At 45.1% G+C, this 24,798-nt stretch overlaps 1 protein-coding gene across 1 annotated transcript in view; it reads left to right on the top strand.

Moving 5' to 3' along the window:
• Nucleotides 1-2,056: 2,056 nt before the first annotated feature.
• ARHGAP35 (Rho GTPase activating protein 35) overlaps nucleotides 2,057-24,798 on the top strand; it is a 46,481-nt gene continuing 23,739 nt past the window's right edge. Inside the window, exons 1-2 of the mRNA XM_081962231.1 lie at nucleotides 2,057-2,432; nucleotides 16,787-20,679. Of these exons, the coding sequence (XP_081818357.1) occupies nucleotides 16,987-20,679 (3,693 nt within the window). The 5' untranslated portion in view covers nucleotides 2,057-2,432; nucleotides 16,787-16,986. The remainder of the gene's footprint in view (nucleotides 2,433-16,786; nucleotides 20,680-24,798) is intronic.

The following is a 24,798-nucleotide window of genomic DNA, read 5'->3' as shown; positions in this document are numbered from 1 at the left end:
GGGGACAACCATATTTGCTTTGCTTGTTTATTTTAAAGATTTCTGGGCAAAGCTCAGGTTTGTGACAAGGTAGGTTTCTAATCCAGCTATCTGCAAGTCGGAGTAAGAAGAATTGTTTTAAATCCTGAAAAGTCACATCTAAACCATGGACTTTGGCTGAAAAGTAGTTGATCTTTTTGGTTGATTTTTCTTTTGCTGTGGAAAACTTGTCTGTAGGTCATCCTGCATGACATGGTAGCAGTACTCCAGCATTTGAGCGGTTGCCCCAAAGAAAGGGGGGGGGTGTCAACCTATTTTCCAAAACCACAGAAGGCAGGCAAGAAACAATGGATGGAAACTATTCATGGAGAGAAGCAACCTGGAATTAAATGAGGACAATCAACTAGTGGAACAGCTTGCCACCAGAAGCTGCTCCATCCCTGGAGGTCTTTAAGAAGAGACTGGACAGCCACCTGTCTGAAATGGTAGAGGGTTGATCAGGGGTTGGACTAGAAGACCTCCAAGGCCCCTTCCAGCTCTATTCTGATCGATTGACTGATCTAACATAGATAATATATGTGAAATTGGTTGTGAGTTAACACTCTGGATCAACTCTGCTGTTATTCTTTTATTTAATCAATTCTGATTTAAGCAAACCAGTTTACCATAAAATATAAACCAGGTGTCTGGTTGTGATGGGACCCCCAAACATTGTAGATTCCCAGCCTGAATCAGGCAGGGACGAATCATGCAGCCTTCCTGTGTGTGTATGATGGGTTCCCTGTTCTATCCGACTTGGTTTTGCAAAGGTTTTTAATTAACATGAAATATGAAATGAGAAACTGGTTCACTGCAGAGCAAAGCATCGCTTCCCACCACTGTCTTAATTCATAAAAAATGCCTCTGGGCCTCATTGAAGCTTAGAGAAATTTATAGAAAATAAAAATGGTGTTGGCGAGGGTGCAGCCCAGGTTTCTATCCAGGAGGGTATCTATTTGCCCAGAAGCAGTGCCAAGTTGGCACCTTGGAAAACGGAGAACGACGACTATGATGCTCCCTGAGCTGGGTGGTTTTCTTGCGGACATTTCATGACCCAACTAGGGAACATCATCAGTGCTAAAAGAGGGGGATTGCTCTGTTTAATTACCAAGAAAAAAACATCACCCCATCCACACTTACAAGGCAAAGCTACTACTAGTATATAAACAGAGGGCAAACCCCCTCCCTTCTAACCCTGATGATGTCCCCTAGTTGGGTCATGAAACGTCTGCAAGAAAGCCGGCAAGCTCAGAGGGCAACCTACTCGTCCTCCTCCGTTTTCGGAGACACCAGGGACCCCTCCGTCCTTGCCCTTCCACAGCATCGGAGCCTCCTCCAGAGCCAGGGCTTGGCTCGGGGGTCCCAAGGCACTAGAGACCCCTGGGGCTGCCCACCAAAGGCTGGAAATCAGTCCCGGCTGGGAGGACGAATCAGCCCAGAACGGCCGGGCGGAGGAAGAGCGCCGTGGCCGGCGAGGCGCTCCCGGAACAAAAGCCCAGCGGCGGCGGCAATAATACCCCTTTTTTCTCCAGGGAGGCGCCCGGAGGACCCTCCACGGGGGTGGCGCGGTGGCTGGGCCGGGGTGCGTGGACCACTCCTTCCAGAAGATAGAGCGATCCCGCCCAGGAGCGAGCGAGCGAGCGAGAGCGCGCCACCGCCACCGCCGCGCAGCCGACTCCGGCTGCGCCCCTCCGGCCCGCGCGAGGCCACGGACAGACGGCGCGCGCATCCTTCTTCCCCGCCCCCTCCCTTCACCGCGCGCGCCTCCGTGCGCGCACTCGCCCCCTCCCCACATAGGGAGCCCCGCACCCCCCTCCCCCGGCGCAGACGGTGGGAGGCGGGGCTACCCGGGCGCAGGCGCTTTTCTCTCTGTTCCGGGGACGCGCCCGCGTCCTCGCCTGCTGCTGCTGCTGCTTGGCCCGTAGCGTCGGCCCCGCCCCCCTTTCTGCCCCGCCCCCTCCCTGCTCGCTCTCAGGCTCTGCCGGCGGCGCGAGCCGCGGCTCCTGCGCAAAGGCTCGGCCTGCTTTGGGCGCGCGTGCGCGTTAGCGTCTCGGAGCGCGCGCGGCTGCCCCCCGCCCCGCTGGAGACGCACGCGGCCCCGCGCCCTGTCGCTTCTCCCTCAGTCGATGGTGCCGCCGCCGCCGCCGCCTCCTCTCAGCCTGAGGCGCCTCCTCGGCCTCCCCCGCCGCCTCTCCCCGACGGCCTCCGCCGCCGCCCGGCCTCCCCCTTCCTCCCTCGCGGCGGCCGGTTGAAGGGAGGCAGGAAGGGCGGGCGGGCGAGCGAGGAGGGAGGGAGGGAGGGAGGAATATGGCGCCGCCTCCTCCGCCCTCGCCGCCGCCGCCGCCGCCGCTTCGGGTCCTCGTCCGCCCCGCCCCGAGAGCCCGGCCTGGCCCGGCCCCGCCGCCCACGACCCGGTGAGTCGCCTCGCCTGTCGCCGCCGCCGCCGCCTCGGCCCGGCCCCGCGCAGGAACAATGGGGGAGGGGAGGGGGAGAAGGCGGGGATCTCCGGGGGAGACCCCTCCCCACGGCGCCCCCCCCGGAGCGCTGCCAGCGGGCGGGGGTGGGGAAAGGGAGGCGCCCCTCTGCGGGAGGGGGCGCGGCGCGGGAGGGAGGAGAGCCTTCCCCGCCTTGGGGAGGGCCAGGTGGGTCGTCCCCCCCCACTTCGGGAGATGCAGCATCGAGTGAGGGAGCGGGAGGGAAGGAGGAAATGGGTCGCCCCTCCCGACCGCCCCGGGCTCTGAAGGGGGCATCCCTGCTGGGGGGGGGGCGTCCGTCTGGCTGCTCCCTCGTGGGGGGAGGAGAAGAGCCCCCCCCCCAGTCTTATACCGCCCTCCCTGCAAAGGTAGCGCCGGTGCCTGAATTCCGAGGCCGGCTTGGATGTGCTGGGCGGACCCAGACAATGAGGGGCCTGGAGTTCCCAGGGTGCTCTGACTGGAGGGAGGGGGTCGGGTGTGTGTGTCGGTTTTGGCATAATGGGGGGGAGGCTGGAGTTGAGGTAAAAGGGGAGAAGAGCCAGATAAAGTGTGAGGGACAAAAGGCCTATTAGGGGTGGGGGGGGGGCTGGGAAGGAGGGACCATTTGCTGGAAAGGGGGTGGGGGGAGGCTCGACTAACCTCTGTCAACCATCAGAAAGCAGCCAGATCCGTTTGGAGCAGCAGAGAGAGGCTGGGAAGGCTCCCACTTGTGTCCGTCTTGCTCTGGGAATGCTGGGCAGGAACTGGGAACCCGCAATTGGGGGGTTCCTGGATCCCCCAGACGGACAGCTGGAATTCCAAGTGGCCCTACTTTGGCACTGGGAAGGGGGGACTTCTCCCAGCCCTGCTCTCCAAGGGAGGTGGAAATTCCTCTCTCCTAAAGTTGAAGATGTTGGAATACAGGTAGCCTTAAATCTTACGACCGTTTGTTTTGTGATATTTCGAAGTTACGACGGTGCTGAAAAAAGTTGACTTATAACTGTTTTTCACACTTACAACCGTTGCAGGATCCCCATGTGGTCGAAATTCGGACAGTTGGCAACTGGCAAGTAGGTACGACAGTTGTCCCGTCCTGGGGTCGCCATTCGCAATCTTCCCGGCTGGTGTTCAACAAGCAAAATCAATGGGGGAAGTCAGATTTGCTTTAATGACCGCACAATTCACTTAACATCTGTAGTGTTCACTTAACAACCATGGCTAAAAGGTCCCAAAATGGGGCATGACTCGCTTAACAAATTCCTTGCTTAGCATTGAAAATGTTGGGCTTGATTGAGGTCACAAGTCAAGGAGTTTCCTGTACGTTGAGCTCGTGTTGCTGCAGAACTGAAATGAATGTTGGGATTCATGTCAGTTTCAGAACTGAGGGTGCATTTGGGGGGACAGGGTCCATACCTTTCCATTGTGAGTATGTTGTTTCCCCCACCTACATTTCCTGTTTCCAAAAATGGCCGGACCAATATTGGTTTCACACTTTTCTGCCTAGGTTTATTATAATGCTCAAAATAAGCCTTCGTTAGGGCCCACCTGTGTGTGAGCGATAAAATTGTTGGAGAAATGAGGTGCTGTTTTCTGCGTGTCTCATTTTTTGCTTCCATCTGGCTCTCCTGGGAACAACATCTCCAAACTCTCTGCAGAATAGCAACCTTTGGCTATTTGTAGTCGTCATCTCTGCAAGTCAGTAATGCTTAGGAAGCGAAAAGAGGCTTTCCTTGTGGCTGCAAATGTAAATGGGATATTTGTTCGATGCGGTAGAATTTATCAGGCTGATGTTACTTTAACAAAACACTTGGGGAAATGTCGTGACACAAGTCATGCTCAACTTCTGGTGACTTTGTGGATGTATTCATCTAATTCTTTTGGCCACACTACAGAAGCAGTTATGCTTCTCCAAAATGTTATTTTTTCAATTTCCCAATCCTGGAAAATCTGCGATACTGTGCTCCATCATCCAAGTCAAACTGGACTGGATATCCCCTTGCTTCCAAGCCTAGACAAAATGGCCCATTATTGTAATAGCCACCCAAAGCACAGCAAAAAAGAAGAAGACCTATTGCATTAAGGCACATGCTCTTTACATTCTTCTTCTAAATTCTCTTCATCTCTCTACAGTGGACTGTTGAGGTGCGTGAAGGCTCCGCTTGCCTCCTTAGGCTTATTCTTCCAGATCACACGTGCTCTCGCTATTACGTCTTCCCCAAGGATGGATCGCCTTTTTCTTTAGAATCTCTTGATTGTTCTGTTTGAATAATTTAATTGGAGGAATGTAGCCTTTGTAGTGGACATGACATGAATATTCAGGTTCCTTCTTTTGGAAAATTAGAATCACTTTTACTTTAGGAGGCTTTGAACTTATCCTAAAAGACAGGAACAGAATTTTCCAATGATGTATATCTGAGATTATAACAGTATTTCAGCAATTTTCCTTTGTTTCCCCCTTGTTGTCTTTGTCAAGAAATCATCAAAACATCATTCTTACATAGCAAATGAATTAGAATATGCAAATGACAAATAATGAGCATTCTGTTTACTCTGTCTACAAGGGCAAAGACTCTGCCACTCACTTAAAATGAATCCACATTTTCATTTATATAAATGGGTTTTTGAGAGATTAGTAATCATCAGGTGTCTTAAATAGCATTTATAGGATGGGAAATATATATTTTTATGAAAGTTGGTTCAAATGTTCATTGATATTTATAAGCTTCTAGTCTAATTTCTGAGGTTTTTGTTTTACCATGTTTGATATCAGTTCTTATTATTGATATGGATTCCAAAACCATTGTTTTTTGGGGATGGTTGCTAACCTTTTATACAAAATAATATATTTTATCAGACTATGTACAACCACAATCTAAACGATGAGTCTTTTGCAGAACTAATTCTGCCAATGATCATAATTTCTGTCACTGAGGTAGTCATGAATTTTTAATTCTAAATGATGTTGGAGAAATCATAGCTTTACTATTTGCAGAGTCTTGATACTTAAGAATGATATTTTTTTGGGGGGGGTAAAACTGATTAAATAAATAATTTTAATCCTAAAAGGCCATTGTAGATTTATTTGCATCTGAGCATATTCTCTGTCTCTCTCTCTCTCTCTCTCTCTCTCTCTCTGGTAAGGTCTGAACATACTGCCAACAGCAGATTTTCAGGATGTGGCAGTAAATAGTTTCCTTTTTTTCCATTCCTTCACACAGGATGGACTGAAGCCTTAGACCTTGCTTTTAACTACCATTCACATTCTTGCAGGGAAATGTTAGTGTGTTCTTTTGCAAGAACATTTTATATACATTAAGTAGGCAGCTTCACCCATGGCTTATTTTCCTTATGGTTCCCACGTGGTTGTAGGAACTCACTTTCCATGCTGAAAGTTGAGAGGGAGAAAATGCAAGACGAGTGATATTTTTATATGTTTTTAGTTTTTGATGGCTGTAAGATCCTTAGTGGCAAGATTTTCAAAAGTTGTTATGTATACTTGTTTCTAAGGTTCTTTGTGTATTCTGTAGAGGTGCAGATTTTTCCTTTTCTTTTTTGTTTGGTTTCTGGAGGAAAAAAATGGGGTGCTGAAGAGAGAAGGATATAAGGAAGAGACATATAACCCACTAATTTTCAGTTAAATATAGTTTAGGGTTTGAACTGAAACCTGAGGAGATTTGATCAGTTTCATGTTTGTCTTGTAAAATGAACTGTGGTATTCTGATGAAATTTCATTGCATTTTGTTCAATCAAGTTTGAGTAGTGTGAACGAGTTTATATTTTTATATTATAGCTCAGTCAATCTGTGCCTAACTTTATTTTTGTAATTGTTGCCTTATTTTTTAAATAATATATTTACTTGGAAGTAAGTGCATTTGTAAAAATATTACTAATATTTTAGGATGCAGCTTAAAACCCGTCTAAAAAGGCATACAGTGCCAGCATTTCTTATGGAGTCATTTTGACCTTGTCCTCAAATAGCAATTGAATGAATAGTTTGAATTGTGTTTCAGGAACAAACTAACACTTTGGTGTAAGTGTTTCTAACTATTTTTAACTATAGAACTGGCTACTTGCAGACTCATCATAGCAGATAAATTTTCACGTGCAGCCTAATCCCAATATTAATTTCCTACTTTTGATGGAGATGGAATGCACAACTGAGCCATTTTAATGTGGTCGAAGAATCTGCTGGGATAAGCAGCGAATTTCAAACCGAAAAAGAAAAGTCCAGTTGCCATGACTCAGATTCCAGTTATCCTAGGTCCTAGGCAATCTCCCTACCTTTCCTTTTGGTCAAATTGAATTCCTTCCTTATAAGCTTATCAAGAAACCACTTGTCTTTTAGCTGGCCTTCTCTTTTCTGAAACAACTCAGTCATTGTGTGCTGACAGATAACTTACAAAGTTTTTGTTTGGTCTTATGCATTTCAAAGCAAACCAGCTCTCTTTGTTACTGCTTCAAGTTGGTGCAATTTGCTGCTAAATATAAACATGAAGTTTAAATTGTATAATTTATATGTTCTGCAAAGGTGCTATAATTACTAAAACCTACCTTGTCCTTGGAGAAACACACACATTTAGTGTAAAAAAATGGAACGATGCTAGCAAATTGCATATCAAGTTGCATAGCATAAATGGAACAAAATAGGGATGCTGCTGTAATGAATAAGTATTTTGTAGCATATTGCCTCATTAGTCAAACCAAAAACATTGGCCCTGCGACTTCCATGCATGTGGTTTGCAGTGTAATCCACTAAATTCAAGCATCCCAATAAAGTTTTGGGTTGCTGACTAAATATTTCAAAGAAGTGAGGCTACTTTGGTTTGGTATGATGTGCCCAAGCTCCTTGGTAGTGTACAATGTAGGTTCATGCTAATTATTATTAAATTTATTTGCCACCTATCTTGTGGTTCGAGGCGACCCTAAGTGGCTTTGCACCTAGCCACAATGTGATTTGTAGGGATTTGCCCCAATATTTTAACAATTCAATAAACCATCGATAAAAGAAAAGATAGTTTAGCTTGATATGTGAATCTAGCTACTTTGTTGAAGAAACAGATATTTGTAAATTGTATTTTTAAAATCTCATTTCTGATTTAGTGAGAAATCTAATGTGCTGCGCCTTTCAGAGAGGTATACTCTATTTTGCTGTAAAACTTATCAAGTTTATATAGTAGTTCTCTGGAATTTCTGGCCAGTTCGTGCCTTAAAATGCAATAAAATCCCTTAAAGATCCAATAATAGCCACACTGGGCTGATTTTTTTTTTGTTCTGGACGAGAATAGTAATTTATAAGACAAATGCTTGAGAAAATTGCAGACTTCTAAGAATCCAATTTTTCTATTTTCAAAATATGTTTCTGCCATGCTGAGATTTTTTTTTCAAGACAAAATGATTTAAATCAAGTGTTCACTTTCCAAGTCAATTATTTTCTGAACAAATGCTGTACACTTGCCAATTAGTTGCTATATTAGTGAAACCATTTCTATTGCTGATAATTGGAGCCTATACATTTTCCAGGCATAATGCAGGAGATCTCACCATCTATCCCACATGCCTTCTGAACAACATAAATGTATATGGTTCCCAGAAGCAAGGAGCAGTTATTTCTTAATATAGCTATTTCTCCTGTTCAGCCTGCATTTTACCACTAATCATAATTGGAAGAATCTTAATTTTTTCAACAGACTAAATTTTTTTGATAGCAATTTCATGGCAATTTTTAAAAAATTAATTTACATCTGATAGGAAAATCCACATTTTTGTCTCAGTTAATTCTTGTTAAAACTAACAAAAGTGAGTAAGTTAGTGGATTTGCCTAAGATTTAGTTAGATGTCTACAGAGATTCTCGAATCAACCAGGTCAAGGTTGTCCCAAAGGTGCTTTTTCAAGAGGCAACTGGGCTTTCTGGTTTTCTTTGAAGATGTTTTGCTTACCATCCAAAAAGCTTCTTCAGCTTTGTTGAATGCGAGCATTTTGGCTTCAGTAAGGTGTACATTGATCAACCGATTGTGTGCCATCAAGTTGGCCTTAACTCTCAATGACCAGATATTTTTCCATAAGGAACTATCTTTAACCGAATCCTTCAGGTCAGTATTTCTCAACGTTGGCAACTTGAGGTGTGGACTTCAACTCCCAGAATTCTCCTGGGAATTGAAGTCCAAACATTTTCCAGTTGCCACGGTTGAAAAACACTGCTTTAGATCTTTCATCGTGTATCATTCATCACTGTAATTGAGTCCATCCAGCCTGCTGCTAGTCATCCATTTCTTTTCGTCTTCTTTTTTCGTCTTTTTCTGACATCTTTGCCAGCATTATAAATGTTCAAGGGAGCTAGGTCTTCTGCGTTAGATGTCCAAAATATAACCTGAACCTGGTCATTTGTGCCTCAAGTGAGAAGTTTGGATTGATTGATTCATTTGTTTTCTTGGCTGTTCTTGTATATTCTCCAGAGACTTCCAACACCAAAGTTCAAAAGCCTCAGTACTCTTTCAATCCTGGTTCTTCCGAATTGAACTTTAATTTCCATTGCATGTCGCAGGGGAAAACATTGTCTGAAATGATGCTGATCTTTGTAAGTATAGGCACATCACAGCGTCTCAATATCTTTCCCAAGGCTTTTCGGTGTTTTTCTACCAAATGCTAAGTCTGTGGCATATTGCTCAACTGCTGGTTCCTTAATTATTAACAATGGATTTCCACTCTGCCTAGAATACAGAATGTAATGTTAGAATTCAGTTCAAAAGCTTCTATCTGCAGCTGCCTTGCGACCCTGGGAAAAGACGCAGCTGCTTTAAAGGGTTGCCAAAAATGTTAACATTTGGTTCACCATATATTCCAATCCACATTTTTTGCAATTAAATTTGAAGGGTTGCATAGTGTTTCAGTACTGTAGCTTTAAATTTTAATACGTTTTAATATGTTTCTCTACAAAAATATATCCAAATTATTTTAAGGGGAACTTTGAAATAATCAACTTTTTTAAAAAATTAGACCTGATTATATATATATATATATAAATGCATCAATTTTTATCTCTCTTGCTTTCTCTTAAGAGTATAAAAGGAATTTTGGCAGTTTGGTGATGAAGGTTGAGAATCCAGGCACAGGAAAAGAAACTATTGCTTGTGCACTTCAATTCCCAGAATTCCCAGCCAGCATGGTTGGCTAGGGAATTCTGGGAGTTGAAGTCCACAGGTCTTAAAAGTTGCCAAGGTTGGACACCCTTGCTAAATGAATTGGGTTGTAGGTGCTGAATAGGCTGTCCAGACGCTGATGCTTTTATTTCTCGACAATGGTTTTTTTTTTTACACCCGCTCGGAGCACTGAAAATGCATTGGTGTTAATTGTCTTTCTAAACTGATGAGATAAGACTGATGCAATCAGAGGCTTCTCGTCAAAGATTACTTCTGGGTGTCATTATTACAGTTACTTAGTGGCTGAAAATGTATTGATTATCTTTTAAAATAAAATTGAAGATGCCGGTGGACTGATAAAAGCCATGTTAGCAAAAGAATATACAGAGAGTTGGTCATATTTCATAAAAGAGAGCACTCACCACATCACTGGGCAAGCACATTAGGAGAAAGAAGAGGGCCAATTGTTCACCTGACATGTATGTTGCAGAGTGTGGCAATTTAGCAATCCGTCTGCTCGTCTGCATATTCGGTATATCTTCCTTTTTTTTTCAAGAATGAACAGCTGGTTGCCTGTGAATAGCTCTCAAGTAGGGCCTGAAGGTATGTTATGGCAGGACTCGGCACTTGCAATTCAATGCGTTCTTTGTCCGTTAAGATTTCTTTTAAGTATCATTGTTAGCAGAAGTAGATTCAGATCTCTTTTGTGTCTGCTGCTTCTCTTAAAATTGTAAGAGCTGTAATTCGGGGTGTTCTGGAAAGAAAACTCAGTGTAGTTGGATTAAAAGATTGTTGGGTTATTACAGGCATTGTTCATCTTATGCCCCGAGAAACTGACAGTCTGATCTTAACTGAGTTTTGCAGGTAACAGGCACTTTGGAATAGTTCCATGTGGTAATGGACCAGGTGGTCAGCCATAGACCTTGTAAGTCATTATGGTCATAGGTTGAGTCAGTTGCCAATTCAGCAGCTGAATTTGGATCATATGACCATGGGGATGCAATGATCCTAAGTGTGAAAAACAGTCATAAGTTTTTCAGTGCCATTATAACTTTGAATGGTCACTCAACGAATGGATATAAGTCAAGGACTGCCTATAGCATCTCTTTCGGAGAATGTGGAAGTAGAAATAATGCCAGTGCATTAAACAATTGTGGCTGCTATCTTCAGAGGTTTTTTTTCCAAATAGTTTTATTTTGATGGGTTCCTTTGTCCTAAGCTCTGTAATGATTTTGCTGAGAGAGAAGAATTACAGAAGAATTTTTGTCTGCAAGACAGCCTGTTAGCAGATTGGGTCTGACTCCTGCATCTCCTGGGAATGTCTTGATTTGACATGTGAGGGAATCAAGAACGGGGGTCCTTAGTCAGCATTTATTAATTTCAGTGGGATTTCTGCAGGTAATATTCCCCAGTGGATCTATCTATCTATCTATCTCTCTCTCTCTCTCTCTCTCTCTCTCTCTCTCTCTCTCTCTCTCTCTCTCTCTCTCTCTCTCTCAATTCAGCTGTTGCTAAATTCAGCTCTCCTTGTTACTTCTTGGTTATAATTACAGATGTCTTAAATTATATTTTCAACAGCTTCGATCTCTTTTGAAAACATCTTTTTCCACTAAAAATGCCCCTACTAGACGTGCAGAAGACAGAGCTGTACTTAGTCTGTCATATATATACCATTCCATCTTATACCAGTTTTGAACGGTTTACAATCCTCCTGTGGATAAACTGGGTAAAACAATGGGACAAGAACCCAATAATAAAATTATGAACGTGTGTACAAAGCCAACGAACAGTGCAACAATGATGCATTCCCTTCTACGGGTAATCCTTGATTTATAATCGGAATCAGAAAAATTGTCATTGAGTAGTGTGGTCATTAAGCGAGGCATCGTGTGACTGCACCTGATTTTATGACCCTTTTTGCTATGGTCGTTAAGTGAGATACCATGGGATTATGATTCGCGACCTTCGCTGGTGTCTCCCCCATTTTGCTTGTGGGAAGGCCGGCTGGGAAAGCTCACAAATTGCAATCAGGTTGCCCTGGAACCATTGCAAATGCCAGCCCCTCGCCTTGTGCCCAGATTGTGACCGTACCACTGTACGGTTCTGCAACGGTTGTAGTATGAGGACTGGCTGCAAGTCACCTTTTTCAGCGCCATCGTACGTTTCAGCAGTCACTAAACCAATAGTTGTAACTTGCATCAAAGAAAAGATGCAAATAAATTTATTTCCATCTCAAAAACCTGTTGAAATAACCAGTACTGGTAGTCCTCAGCTTACAACGCTTCATTTAGTGACCAAAGTTCCAACAGCACTGAAAAAAGTGACTTATGAGACTGTTCATCAAAAGAGACGTGACTCTTCTATGACTTACGACCGTTGCAGTCTCCCCGTGGTCATGTGATCAAAATGCAAAATGACACTCTGCAACTGGTTCACGTTTATGACGGTTGCGATATCCCCGTGGTCATGGGATCCCCTTTTGCGACCATCTGACAAGCAAAGTCGGGGAAGCCAGATTCACTTAACAACATTACTAATTTAATCTCTGCAGTGATTCACTTAACAACAATGGCAAGAAAGGTCGTAAAATGTGGCAAAACTCGCTTAACAAATATCTCGCTTAACGACACGTTTTGGTCTCAGTTGGGTCGTAAGGCAAGGACTCCCTGTATGTGGGACCATCCCTATTCCAGGGAAGAGGGCCGTCAGTTGAGAAGACCCACCTCCAAGGATGAAAGGCAGAAGGAGCCCACGCCTCCTGGCACCCTTGGCTCTTGGAGGTACCCAGGCTCCCCACCAGGGAGGCTCCCTTTATCTCGGGAGCTCGAATTCCTCCTCCACTCCCATCTCCACTTAGTTAGCTTTAATGACCCAGCTGGGAAGGCGTCCAGCCTGCTTGGCGAGTCTCCAGTTCCTTCACCATCCGGGTGGCTCCATGCTTCAAAGTGTTGTGATACCACAGGGATAAGGGGGGCTTTACTACTACCGTAAGCTAATAGCCCATCCTTTTGCAGGGATTCTTGGGCACTTTTGCCTTCTCTAAGAACTTCCAAATTATGAGGCAGGTGAAAAACCGGTGTCTGAACGGTGTCTTTGAAAAGTCACTTTCTCTTTTTGACTATTGAGGACTATTGGTTTTTAAAAAAATTAGGGCTAAGTTTGATTTATAACCGCCACTTCTTTAGTGTGTCCATTAGCAGAAAACGGAGCAGGTTCTTGGGTTATTATTATTATTATTATTTTAATTCATTGGATGGTCACACCAAAAGAGAAGGAGACGACAAAGATTACTCATTCTCTCATCGGGAGTAAAAGACTTGTGGAATTGATAAGGATTGACTTGTTTGCTATGTCGATTGGAGCCGACAGGCCGTTTCTCTGTTGCTTTATGCTATGCTTTGCTGGACAGCGTTAATTGTGTAGCTGTTTGCGTTGTAACCTGCCACATTCTGCATCCTTCAGATTATGTGCCATAGAAGATTTATATGTATAAATGTTTTGTTTATTAACCACATCAAAGCCCCACATTTCCGTGGCTAAGCGAGACAGTTAAGGGAATTTTGCACCATTTTATGACCTTTCTTGCCAGGGTTGTTAAGTGAATTGCTGCAATTAATTACATGGTTGTTAAGTGAATCTGGTTTCCCCATTGACTTTGCTCACCAGGTGGTCCCAAAAGGGGATCATATAACACCCCATCCCCACCCCCGGGACACTGCAACCGTCATAAATATGAGTCGGTTGCCAAGAGTCTGAATTTTGATCGTGTGACCATGGGGATGCTGCTATGGTTGTAAGTGTGGGAAACGGTCATAAGATACTTTTTACAATGCTGTTGTAACTTTGAATGGTCATTAAGTGAGTGGTTGTAAATTAAGGATTTAGCTGTAGTTATATATTCAATAAGAACCCCTGTTTGGAACTCAAAATACTTCAAAAGCCTTAATAATGATCTCTCTTCCTACTCGGTGTACTTTTCCTTAATCCCCAATTGAAGATCAGATAGAGGAGCAGCAAAACCAGGGAGCCCAGTTCCTCCACTTGGTGTTTCCTCCCCACCCGTGTGATAGTGAATTTTCAGAGATGGGCTGACTTTGGCCTTGGTAGGGGGCCTGGTTTGAAAGCTCCTATGTGCCCTGCCTCTAAGAATAGCCCATCTGTTGCCTGAGATTAAACATTTCGGATCCAGATGGTTAAAAGCTTAAATCGGGCTTTCCAAAGATACAAATGACCCATTTCTCTACACTTCAGCCGCCACAGTGCAGTGAGAAAATTTATGGCTCTGCGTGGAGCTCCTTTGCCCATTGTCAGGCAGCGTCTTCCTCCTCTGGCGCTTGGGGTGCTTTCGGGCTCATTTGCCATTGGCTTTATTAAAAGTGATTTTTAACAGCATGTCATTTCAAACACTCGAACCACGCCAGGCCAAAAGCGAGCATTAAGTACAAATATCACAGATATTGTTTGCCAACAAGCGCCTTTAAATTAAGTTAATTTGTGGTGAGTTTCGAAACGGGCTAAGTTGGGACTTGTTTCCTTTTGGTTAAGAAGAGCATCCAGGAGACAAGAAAGCTAATTTAGTTGTGAGCTGCATGTGGTAGGGAAGCGTTACTTGTCCCTTAACCATAAAACATGATAAAATAAAACAGAGTCCTACTTCTCTAAATCAGGGTGGGATTAACTAAGATTGGCAGCCGTTCTGTGGTCCTGTTCAGCTAGCCAACTACTGTAATCTTCTGGGCTGAGGAATTTTCTCTTCTTTCCTGCAAATGAATAACTTTCACGGATATAATAAAATGCATGCATTTGTGATTGGCTGGATGTGCACATGATGCTAAGACCATGATCAGCTTTGGATTTAACCTAAGGGTAGGCAGCCAGTAGCCCTTGGAGTCCTCCCACCATCCCAAACTAATGACACATATCCCTACTTTGAGGCAGAAGGCATATGAAACTTTTATATAAGCCAGGGGTTCTCCAAACTTGGCAACTTTAAGACTTGTGGACTTCAACTCCCAGAATTCCTCAGCCCGCAAATCTTAAAGTTGCCAAGTTTGGAGACCCCTGATCTGAACCATAAATTAGGCATAGCACAATTAACAAAACAAAATCCCCCAAATTTCCTCCCAGTGGAAGTACCCTGCCCTGCTGACGTTCATAATGCAGTGTCACCCATTGGGCCCTCAACTTGTCCATCACACCTGATGATGCATTTGCATCAAAAGCTTGCCCGTTCCTGGCTTAGCCTGATCCATTATGATTTGTAAAGAATATGCTGGCTAGGGAATTCTGGGAATTGAAGTCCGTGCTTGCAGATGGAGGAATGTTGGGAGTTGAAGCACACATCTGACCAGGTTTGAAAAACACTGCTCTGAGAGAGGCGGTGTGTGTGTGTGTGTGTGTGTGTGTGTGTGTGTGTGTGTGTGTACCGGTAGGTAGGTAGGTAGATAGATGTATTTTACTCATCAGATTCTTCAGGTTGCTTATTTGCTATTTTGAGAACTTAAAAGTACTGGTTATACGGATGAAGCTCTTGATGTTGGTGGGGGCCATTCCATACTTCGGGGGTGGGGGAGAAGAAGAGAGGGACAAAAAATACCAATGGAGATAGACAGAAATCCTCAATGTACTATCATCCCCATGAATGGCTTAAGATATTACCTGTTTAATATATTTTGTACATTTGAATCCTGCTTTTCATGCCTGGATCCACAATAAGCAATTTGAATGTAAAACAATGTGTTTTACGGAGAGGCTCTCTGTATTTGCTGAATAGTAATAGAAACTTGGCATTATGCAAACCCCTGCAAGGTTGAGGAGAGCAGCAAGGATGGCAGATTGCAGACAGCAGTCAGGGAAATTCCCTGATTGCAGAGTCAAAGGAATGAGGATGGGATAAAGCAGATTTTAGCTGGTTTCATGGGTATTAGATGCTGGAACACTTGTATTACAATTTTTCCTCCATTTAAAAACTTTTCTTGGTAGGAAACTAACTGACATACTATGAACATGCTAATTTCATTTAATAGAATGCCCCTCCAAATCTTTTCTAACCCCATTCTGCCTTTTTTCTTAAGGAGAGGGGGAAATGTCTAGAACTTTCTAATTACAACAGCTTTATAGCTTTTAAAAATTCTGTAAATGGGAAGCTGGTTGCACAGAGATAGCAAAATCATAACATGATGATACCTTTTTAAAATTTGAAAATCGTGTGTGTGGATATGTGAAGAAAACCAGACTTCTAGACTCCTCAGTGGGGAATGGAGCTGGTCTAAATCAGCTATACCTTTAAGGTGTAATTGTACTTGGGATAAATCCTTGGTCAAATTCAGAGCAGGGTTGAATTTCTACTCTGCGCTGATTCCTCCTTCCCAGTTTTTTAAAGAGTTCGGAATGTTTTATCTGGTGACTCAGCTGATTTTTAAACTGCCACTTAGAAAAATTGAATGTACTTGGGATCAAATGTTCCAGGTTTCTTTTTCTAACTCAAACATACAATAGAATTAAAAACTTACAGCCACCCTTTGTCTTTCGTAATCCATTCTGTATGAAGAACTAGTTAAGCAGCATTATTTAACAGTCAGAGCAAAAGGTATTATATACTGACGGCGGATTCAAGATCTACCACCCATCGGTTATAACTCTAGACCAGAGGCCACCCTTGTTATCTTGGAGCCAATACATAAGTAACAGATTAAATCTATTTTAGAATACACCCCCGCAGATTAACATGCCTAAATATGTTTCAGAATGGTTTGAGCTGAGACAAATTGCTTACTGCTTTTTAATTAACCTATGCATTACTACCTACACTCTGGTTAACATAGCACAATAGAATAATCCACTTGGTTCCCTTTACACAAGGAGCACAAAGTGCCATTCCTGAACCTTAAAAACAAAAACCATTCAGTAAATAAGGGAGGAAGAAGCATGATATCCATGTTCCCCGATGTGGTGCTCACTCAGAAGATAAGGGCACTTATAATGAGCCGGTCCTCATGGAAGGGGCTGAGTTGGGGGATTCTTCAGATACAGGTTGACTTACAATCATTGGCTTAGTGACCTTTCAAAGTTAAAATAGCACTGAAAAAATATATAACCTATCCTCGCACTTACGTCTGCTGCATATTAAATTAAATTTCAACCATCCTGAATCATTTTTTGTTTTTCTTTTCTTTCAGGGAAAAATGCTGATCATCCAGTTGTGAGGACCGGTGACAACTGAGCCGCTGGTGGTGTGCCAAGAGTGGGGACAGTTGTCTTTGCCGGGCTAACCGTCCTTAATCTGAACTGCCGGTAGTGCCCCTTGCCGTTTTGGGGTTGCACAGGAGAACCCCGATAGCCTAGGAAGCAGCCCTGCGCAAAACAGGATGTTTGGACGATGATGATGGCAAGGAAGCAAGATGTCCGCATTCCCACCTACAACATCAGTGTGGTGGGCTTGTCCGGGACCGAGAAGGAGAAAGGCCAGTGCGGCATCGGGAAGTCCTGCCTCTGCAATCGGTTTGTGCGGCCGAGGGCAGATGACTTCCACTTGGACCACACCTCCGTTCTCAGCACCAGCGACTTTGGGGGACGGGTGGTTAACAATGACCACTTCCTGTACTGGGGAGAAGTGGTGCGCTCCCTGGAGGATTGTGTGGAATGTAAAATGCACATTGTGGAGCAGACCGAGTTCATCGACGACCAGACTTTCCAGCCGCACCGCAGCACTGCCCTGCAGCCCTATATCAAGAGGGCCGCGGCCACCAAGCTGGCCTCCGCCGAAAAGCTCATGTACTTTTGCACCGACCAGCTCGGCCTGGAGCAAGACTTCGAGCAGAAGCAGATGCCCGATGGGAAGCTGCTGGTGGATGGCTTCCTCCTCTGCATCGACGTCAGCCGTGGCATGAACAGGAACTTTGACGAGCAGCTCAAGTTTGTCTCCAACCTCTACAACCAGCTCGCCAAGACGAAGAAGCCCACCGTGGTGGTCCTGACCAAGTGCGACGAAGGCGTGGAGCGCTACATTCGGGACGCCCACACGTTCGTCTTCAGCAAAAAGAACCTTCAGGTGGTGGAGACCTCAGCCAGGTCTAACGTGAACGTCGACTTGGCCTTCAGCACTTTGGTGCAGCTGATCGACAAAAGCCGGGGGAAGACTAAAATCATCCCCTACTTCGAGGCTTTGAAACAGCAGAGCCAGCAGATAGCTGCCGCCAAGGACAAATACGAGTGGCTGGTGAGCCGAATTGTTAAAAACCACAACGAAACCTGGTCCAACGTCTCGCGAAAGATGCAATCCTCTCCGGAATATCAGGATTATGTCTACCTGGAAGGGACTCAGAAAGCAAAGAAGCTTTTCTTACAGCACATCTTTCGCCTGAAGCAAGAGCATATAGAGCGCAGGAAAAAGATGTACCTGGCCATGTTGCCTCTTGCCTTCGACGCCCTGATCCCAAACCTGGATGAAATCAACCATCTGAGTTGCATCAAAGTGGAGAAGCTGCTGGAGACCAAGCCGGACTTCTTAAAGTGGTTCGTCGTGCTTGAGGAGACGCCCTGGGACGCCACCAACCACATCGACAACATGGAGAACGACCGCATCCCCTTCGATGTGATGGACACCTTGCCTGCCCAGCAGCTCTACGAGACCCACCTGGAGAAGCTGAGGAACGAGAGGAAGAGGGCAGAAATGAGGAGGGCTTTCAAGGAGAATCTGGAGACGTCTCCTTTCATCACCCCGGGAAAGCCTTGGGAGGAAGCTCGCAGTTTCATCATGAACGAGGATTTTTACATGTGGCTAGAAGAATCGGTGTACATGGACATTTATGGTCGGCATCAGAAGCAGATCATCGAGAAGGCCAAGGAGGACTTCCAGGAGCTGCTCCTGGAGTATTCGGAACTCTTTTACGAGTTGGAGCTTGATGCCAAACCCAGCAAAGAAAAAATGGGGGTCATCCAGGACGTCTTGGGGGAAGAGCAGAGATTTAAAGCGTTGCAAAAGCTGCAGGCCGAACGAGACGCCCTGATCTTGAAACACATCCATTTTGTCTACCATCCCACCAAGGACACCTGTCCAAGCTGCCCGGCTTGCGTAGATGCTAAGATAGAGCACTTAATAAGTTCCAGGTTTATCAGGCCCTCGGATCGCAATCAGAAAAACCTGCTTTCCGATTCCAACATTGACCGCATCAACTTAGTCATCCTCGGGAAAGATGGACTCGCCCGTGAGCTAGCCAACGAGATCCGAGCTCTTTGCACGAACGACGACAAGTACGTGATAGACGGGAAAATGTATGAGCTCTCCTTGAGACCCATTGAAGGGAACGTCCGGCTCCCGGTTAACTCTTTCCAGACGCCCACCTTTCAGCCCCATGGCTGCCTCTGCCTTTATAACTCTAAGGAGTCCCTGTCTTACGTAGTGGAGAGCATCGAGAAGAGTCGAGAGTCCACCCTCAGCCGAAGGGACAACCACCTCGCTCACCTTCCTCTCACTCTGATTCTGGTGAACAAGAGAGGGGACACCAGTGGAGAAACCTTGCACAGCTTAATACAGCAAGGCCAGCAGATTGCGAGTAAATTGCAGTGCGTGTTCCTCGACCCGGCTTCCACCGGCATAGGATACGGACGCAACATTAACGAAAAGCAAATCAGCCAAGTCCTGAAAGGCTTACTGGATTCGAAGCGCAACTTAAACCTGATGAGCTCAACCGCAAGCCTTAAAGATCTGGCCGACATCGACCTTCGGATCGTCATGTGCTTGTTGTGCGGAGACCCTTTCAACGCTGATGATATCCTTCTCCCTGTTCTTCAGTCCCAAACCTGCCGGCCTTCCCCTTCTGGAAGTAGCAATTCAGTGTTACTTGAGTACCCCATCGGACCCCACAAGAGACGCATCGAGCTCTCCTTGCTCTCTTTCCACTCCGCCTTCAGCATCCGCAAAAGCTGGCTGGTCCACGGCTACATTTTGTTTTACTCTGCCAGGCGCAAGGCATCTTTGGCTATGTTGCGTGCCTTTCTTTGCGAAGTGCAGGACATCATCCCCGTTCAGATTGTGGCGCTCACGGAGGGCTCCCTTGACGTCCTGGACAACGACCTGAGCCGGGAGCAGCTGACGGAGGGGGAGGAGATCGCCCAGGACATCGAAGGGAAATTCACGAGCATCCCCTGCAGCCAGCCTCAGCACAAGCTGGAAGTCTTCCACCTGTTCTTCAAGGATGTGGTGGAGAGGAAGAACATCATCGAGGCGACCCACATGTACGACAATGCGGCGGAAGCCTGCAGCACCACGGAGGAAGTCTTCAACTCTCCCCGGGCGGGCTCCCCTCTCTGCAATTCCAACCTGCAGGATTCCGAAGAGGACATCGAGCCCCCCAGCTACAGCCCTTTCCGTGATGACAGCTCCATGCCCGCCTTGTCCAAGGACCTGTCCAAGCTCTCCATGGAGCTGGAGAGCAACGATGGAATTTCGGTCTTCTCTGTGATGAGCACTTTCGAAAGCAAGCTGAACAACAAAGTACCTCCGCCGGTGAAACCAAAGCCTGCTGTCCACTTTGATATTACCAAGGGGGATCTCTCTTACTTGGAGCAAGGACACCGAGAGGGGCAACGGAAACCCATCTCCTCCAGCAGCTGGCCACCTACCGATGGCTTCGACCCTTCGGATTACGCCGAGCCGATGGATGCCGTGGTCAAACCCAGGAACGAGGAGGAGAACATCTACTCTGTGCCTCACGACAGCACCCAGGGCAAAATCATCACCATTCGGAACATCAACAAAACCCAGTCCAACGGGAGTGGCAACGGGTCAGACAGCGAGATGGACACGGGGTCGTTGGAGCGGGGGCGCAAGGTGTCGCTGACCAGCAAGCCGGTGCTGTATCGGACCCGATGCACGAGACTTGGGCGCTTTGCCAGTTTCAGGACCAGTTTCAGCATAGGGAGCGATGATGAGCTGGGGCCCATCAGGAAGAAAGAGGAAGACCAGACGTCCCAAGGCTACAAAGGAGATAATGCTGTCATTCCCTACGAGACAACCGACGAAGACCCCAGGAAAAGAAATATCTTACGTAGCTTGAGGAGGACCACCAAGGTAATGTGTGTGTGTGTACGTCTGGGAGTGTCTTTAACTCCAAATCGTGGGGTGTGGCAGCCATTAGAGCAGAGGTGGGAGAACCATATTCCTTTTATGACTTGTGGACTTCAACTCCCAGAATTCCTGAGCCAGCTATGCTGGCTCTGGAATTCTGGGAGTCGAAGTCCACAAGTCCTAAAAGGGCCATGGTTTCCCACCCCTGCATTAATCCCACTGAACCATAATTAGGAGTGGTTTGCCATGTTTAAACAGAGGGGTACCTGTATTTATGGAATAGAGGGCTGCATGTCTGTGTAAGACTTGGACAATTTATTTGCTATTCGGAAGCATCTATCTATATTTGAGAAGCATTGGGGACAGATAAAAAGGACGCAACAAACACTTCCCGCATTGATTTAAAGATAACATTTTGGTTTCAGAAATTCAGGTGCTGGATTAGAACTCAGAAGACACCGGGTGACCTTGGATCGGTCACTCTTTTTCTCAGCCCAACTCGTGGTGGTTGTGTGGGAACCCATAAGGAAGGAGTTCTATTTACACGGCCTTGAGTTGCACAGAAATAAGGGAGGCTAATCTGATAGGCAAATTCTCAAGAGACCCTGTCCCTTTGCATTGCGAGAAGGTAGCCAGCAGTAATGCTGCAATAATGTCTGATCAGAGGTTTAGAGGGTCTGTTCAATAATTGTAAGAAAAGCATTTTAATCAGATATTAGTACAATATTCCCCCCCCCCCCCCATGTAAGATTTCATATCTGCCTTTTAAATCCAGCTTCAGAAAGCAATTTTCAAATAAGCAGCTGGCCCTTTTGAAAAGAATGAATTTTGAAGAGCCTGGTTGTCAAGTGTACAATATGGACTTTGTGTTTCCACTTATTTTCTGGGAACATCATTACTGTTTCTGGTTTGTAGTAAGACATCAAAATTACGCCTCAAAGGACAGATTGCAACGTCAGTAGGAAGTGGCGGATAATACGTTTTCATTTCTCGTGTGATTCCACCCCCCCCCCTCCTTAATCTACAGTTTTGACATCTGAAAGGACTCCTTTTCTTTCACGGAAGGACCTGGTCTCTTTAAACAAGGCTGTGTGGCTGCTTTACAAAACGGTGGTGATTTCATTCTTGCTGCAGTTGTCCCTCTGCCAGCAGGATGGACTTCTCCGCATTGGCAGGAGAGCTCTGTTACTGGAAGGGGGTGGGGGGGTGGGGATACAAACGCAAGCCAGATCAGTTTTTTTTTTAATGCCCTCTGTTTGGAAAAGCTTCGATAATGACTCACAGCTTGCTACTTCAAAAAAAAAAACCCTACTATATTTTATTTTTAAAATTACATGACGGCTGCATGCATTGCAAGCCGAAAGCAGGAATAAAAGCTAACCCTTTTTCCTCCTGATCTACAATGGCATCTTACATCTCCTAATTGAAAAGCAACCCTTGATTAGAAAGGGTATGAATATTATTAACTCTTCCATTCCTTTATGGGGCAGGGGGGAAAAAACCCTCGAGGCTCCTTTTTGTACCAGGCCATCTGTTAGAACTGTTAGTGTAAAGGAAAGAGTAACATTGGGCGTCGACAGAGAGAGTCAATGGCCAAGAGATCCCTTCCAGCAATTTGCAGAAATTCAAACTCGCCATCCAGACATGAACAAAACCTGCTCCCTGGAAAATTCAGGGTGGGGAGATGGAATTATTGCTGAGCTGCCTCTTAATCAGTAGAGGGAGCTCAGACAGGCCACGAAGCTCAGTTTCAAAGATGGCGCAAGGGAAAGTTTAAATAACCGGAAAGATTTTTCTACGTATTGCTCTTCTGGAAGTTCAGGCATAGGCAGTCCTTGACTAATGACCACAATTGAGCCCAGCATTTCTGTTGCTAAATGAGGTGATTGTTAAATGAGCTTTGCCCCATTTTGTGACCTTTTTTTGCCACCGTTGTTAAGTGAGCCACTGCAGCTAAGTGAATCATGAGGCCGTTAAATGAATCTGGCTTCCAGTTGTCAGATGCCAGCTGCCCAAATTTTGATCCTGTGGCCATGGGGATGATATGCATGAAAATCAGCCGTGAGTCACTTTTTCCTGTGCTGTTGTAACTCTGAACGGTCACTGAACCAATGGTTGTAAGTCAAGGACTACCTAATGAACATGTCGGTTGTTAAACAGTCTCCACAGTTGTAAAGCAGCCACTGTGATTGTCAAGAGATGCCATGATTCCTATGGGTGCGCTTTGGCCAAACTGGGAGAAATCGCTGGTTTTCAGCAAAACTGTCGTAAAATGCGATTGTGTGTCTACGGGATGCTGTAGGTGGCTGTGAATGCAGTCACATGAGGGACATGATCATCAGAACTTTAAATCAGGTGGTAGGTAGCCCCAAGGTAGGTCTATCAAAAATTTGGACACTTGCTAAGCAACTGGTCGTAAGTCGAGGACCAACTGTATTGCAAGTGGGTTTCAGAGTGGAGGGTATTCATTGCCATGTTGTGCCTTCTCTAAAATGCAGGGCTAGTCTTCATTTATTGTTCAGCCACTGTACATCTTTCAGCCAGGGATGGGGAAGCCTCTTTGCGGCTCAATTTTGGGCTTATTTCCCCGATAGATAGAAATGTGTTATAAAAGGGGTGGGACTTCACAGTTTATTAATAGGTAAAAGAGGCCTTTGTGTCCATCTTTTTATTTCTATGTGCATACAGGCAGCTTGCCAAGATTGCAAAGTTAATATGGCTCAGGCATTTAAACCAGGACTGCCTTTGCTGCTTCATTAGCCTCTTCTCCACAGACTGTGTGTCATCGTGGATTTCTAGCTGCTTCTGTCACATTGATTTTTTCCATGATAAATCAACTTTGCTTTTTAGTTCAAGAGCTGACTCAGCATATGCTGGAAGTCACTTCTGAAACATGAAAACAATGACTGAATCCGCTAAATACTTTCCCCATTTAAATATAGTAGGAGAATCCTAACACGTTTTGGACTCAAAAAAATGAAGACCGGGTCGATCCCATCTGTAGAAAAGAATTAAAGTTTATGCAGTTCATCATCCCCAAGTATTATTGGGGCTAGAACTCACCGTCTCCTGGTTTCTAGCCTGGTGCCTTTACCACTGGACCAAGGTGCCTCTCTCAATTGTCATTCACTAACTATGCCTCAAAGCAGAAATCTGCGGGCTGAAAGGTATTAGGACGCTCAGTGGGAATGGACGCATCTTGCAGTTTTTCAGAATATGTTCCTTTAAATGTGTTTCCATTCTTCTCTTGCAGGCCTAGAATGTCTGTTTTTGTGCAGTTCTTCAGGGTTATGAATGAGACAGTGGGAAAACCACCCTGGAGCACGTTAGACTCTCTCTCAGGTGTTCTAGCTTTTAGGTTGTCCCAGAGCTCTCTGATCAGGAAAAGTAGTGTTATCTCCAAAATCCTCATTTCGCCTATTTCCATACTTGAAATAATATCCACAAATAGCATAAAAATGAGAGCATCAAGGTTTACATCTAGCATCCCTTTCCCTGTGAAAGCTTTTCAACTGATTGAGACCTAATCATACTTTGCTCTTTTAGTTTGTGTAGCTGAAGTGCTGGTTGTAAATCACCTGCGCTTTTTAAAAGCTGGCTCCTTTTCTCGCTTACGGTCAGGAACAATATATATATATATGGCTGCTTCTGTTACCTTTTGGATTTATTCCTCAATAAATCACTGTCTGGTAAGCAGTGTAGGATAGCAGAAGTTACAAGCATCTTCCTCCGAGGTGAATCGGTGCACCTTGTGTAATCTTGAAATATAATCTGCTAGGGTGAGTGGACAAGGAAAAAAGACACACTCAGCCCTCATATACATTTATCAGAGGACTTTGGCGTATTATTTTGTTCGCTGACGTCAGCCACAATAGTAAATATCCCTTGAATTTCTCATTTCTTGTTAAAGTATCTGCTTATCTACGTACAGAAATGTTCTTTCTCTTTGGTCTGAAAATAAATTCTCTCTCTCTCTCTCTCTCTCTCTCACACACACACACACACACCTTGTTGTTACAAGCAAGTATTGTTCAAAATATCCTTCTGTCACCAGAACCTTAGAAGAGGAAGTTGTATGGAAATAGACTAAACAGGAAATAGACAATGGAGAGGGTGAGAAGT

Source organism: Natrix helvetica (genome assembly GCF_964273705.1).
Source record: "Natrix helvetica genome assembly, chromosome: 9".
Lineage (NCBI taxonomy): Eukaryota > Metazoa > Chordata > Lepidosauria > Squamata > Natricidae > Natrix > Natrix helvetica.
Note: the sequence above shows the minus strand (reverse complement) of the source record. Positions and strands in the feature narration are given on the sequence as shown.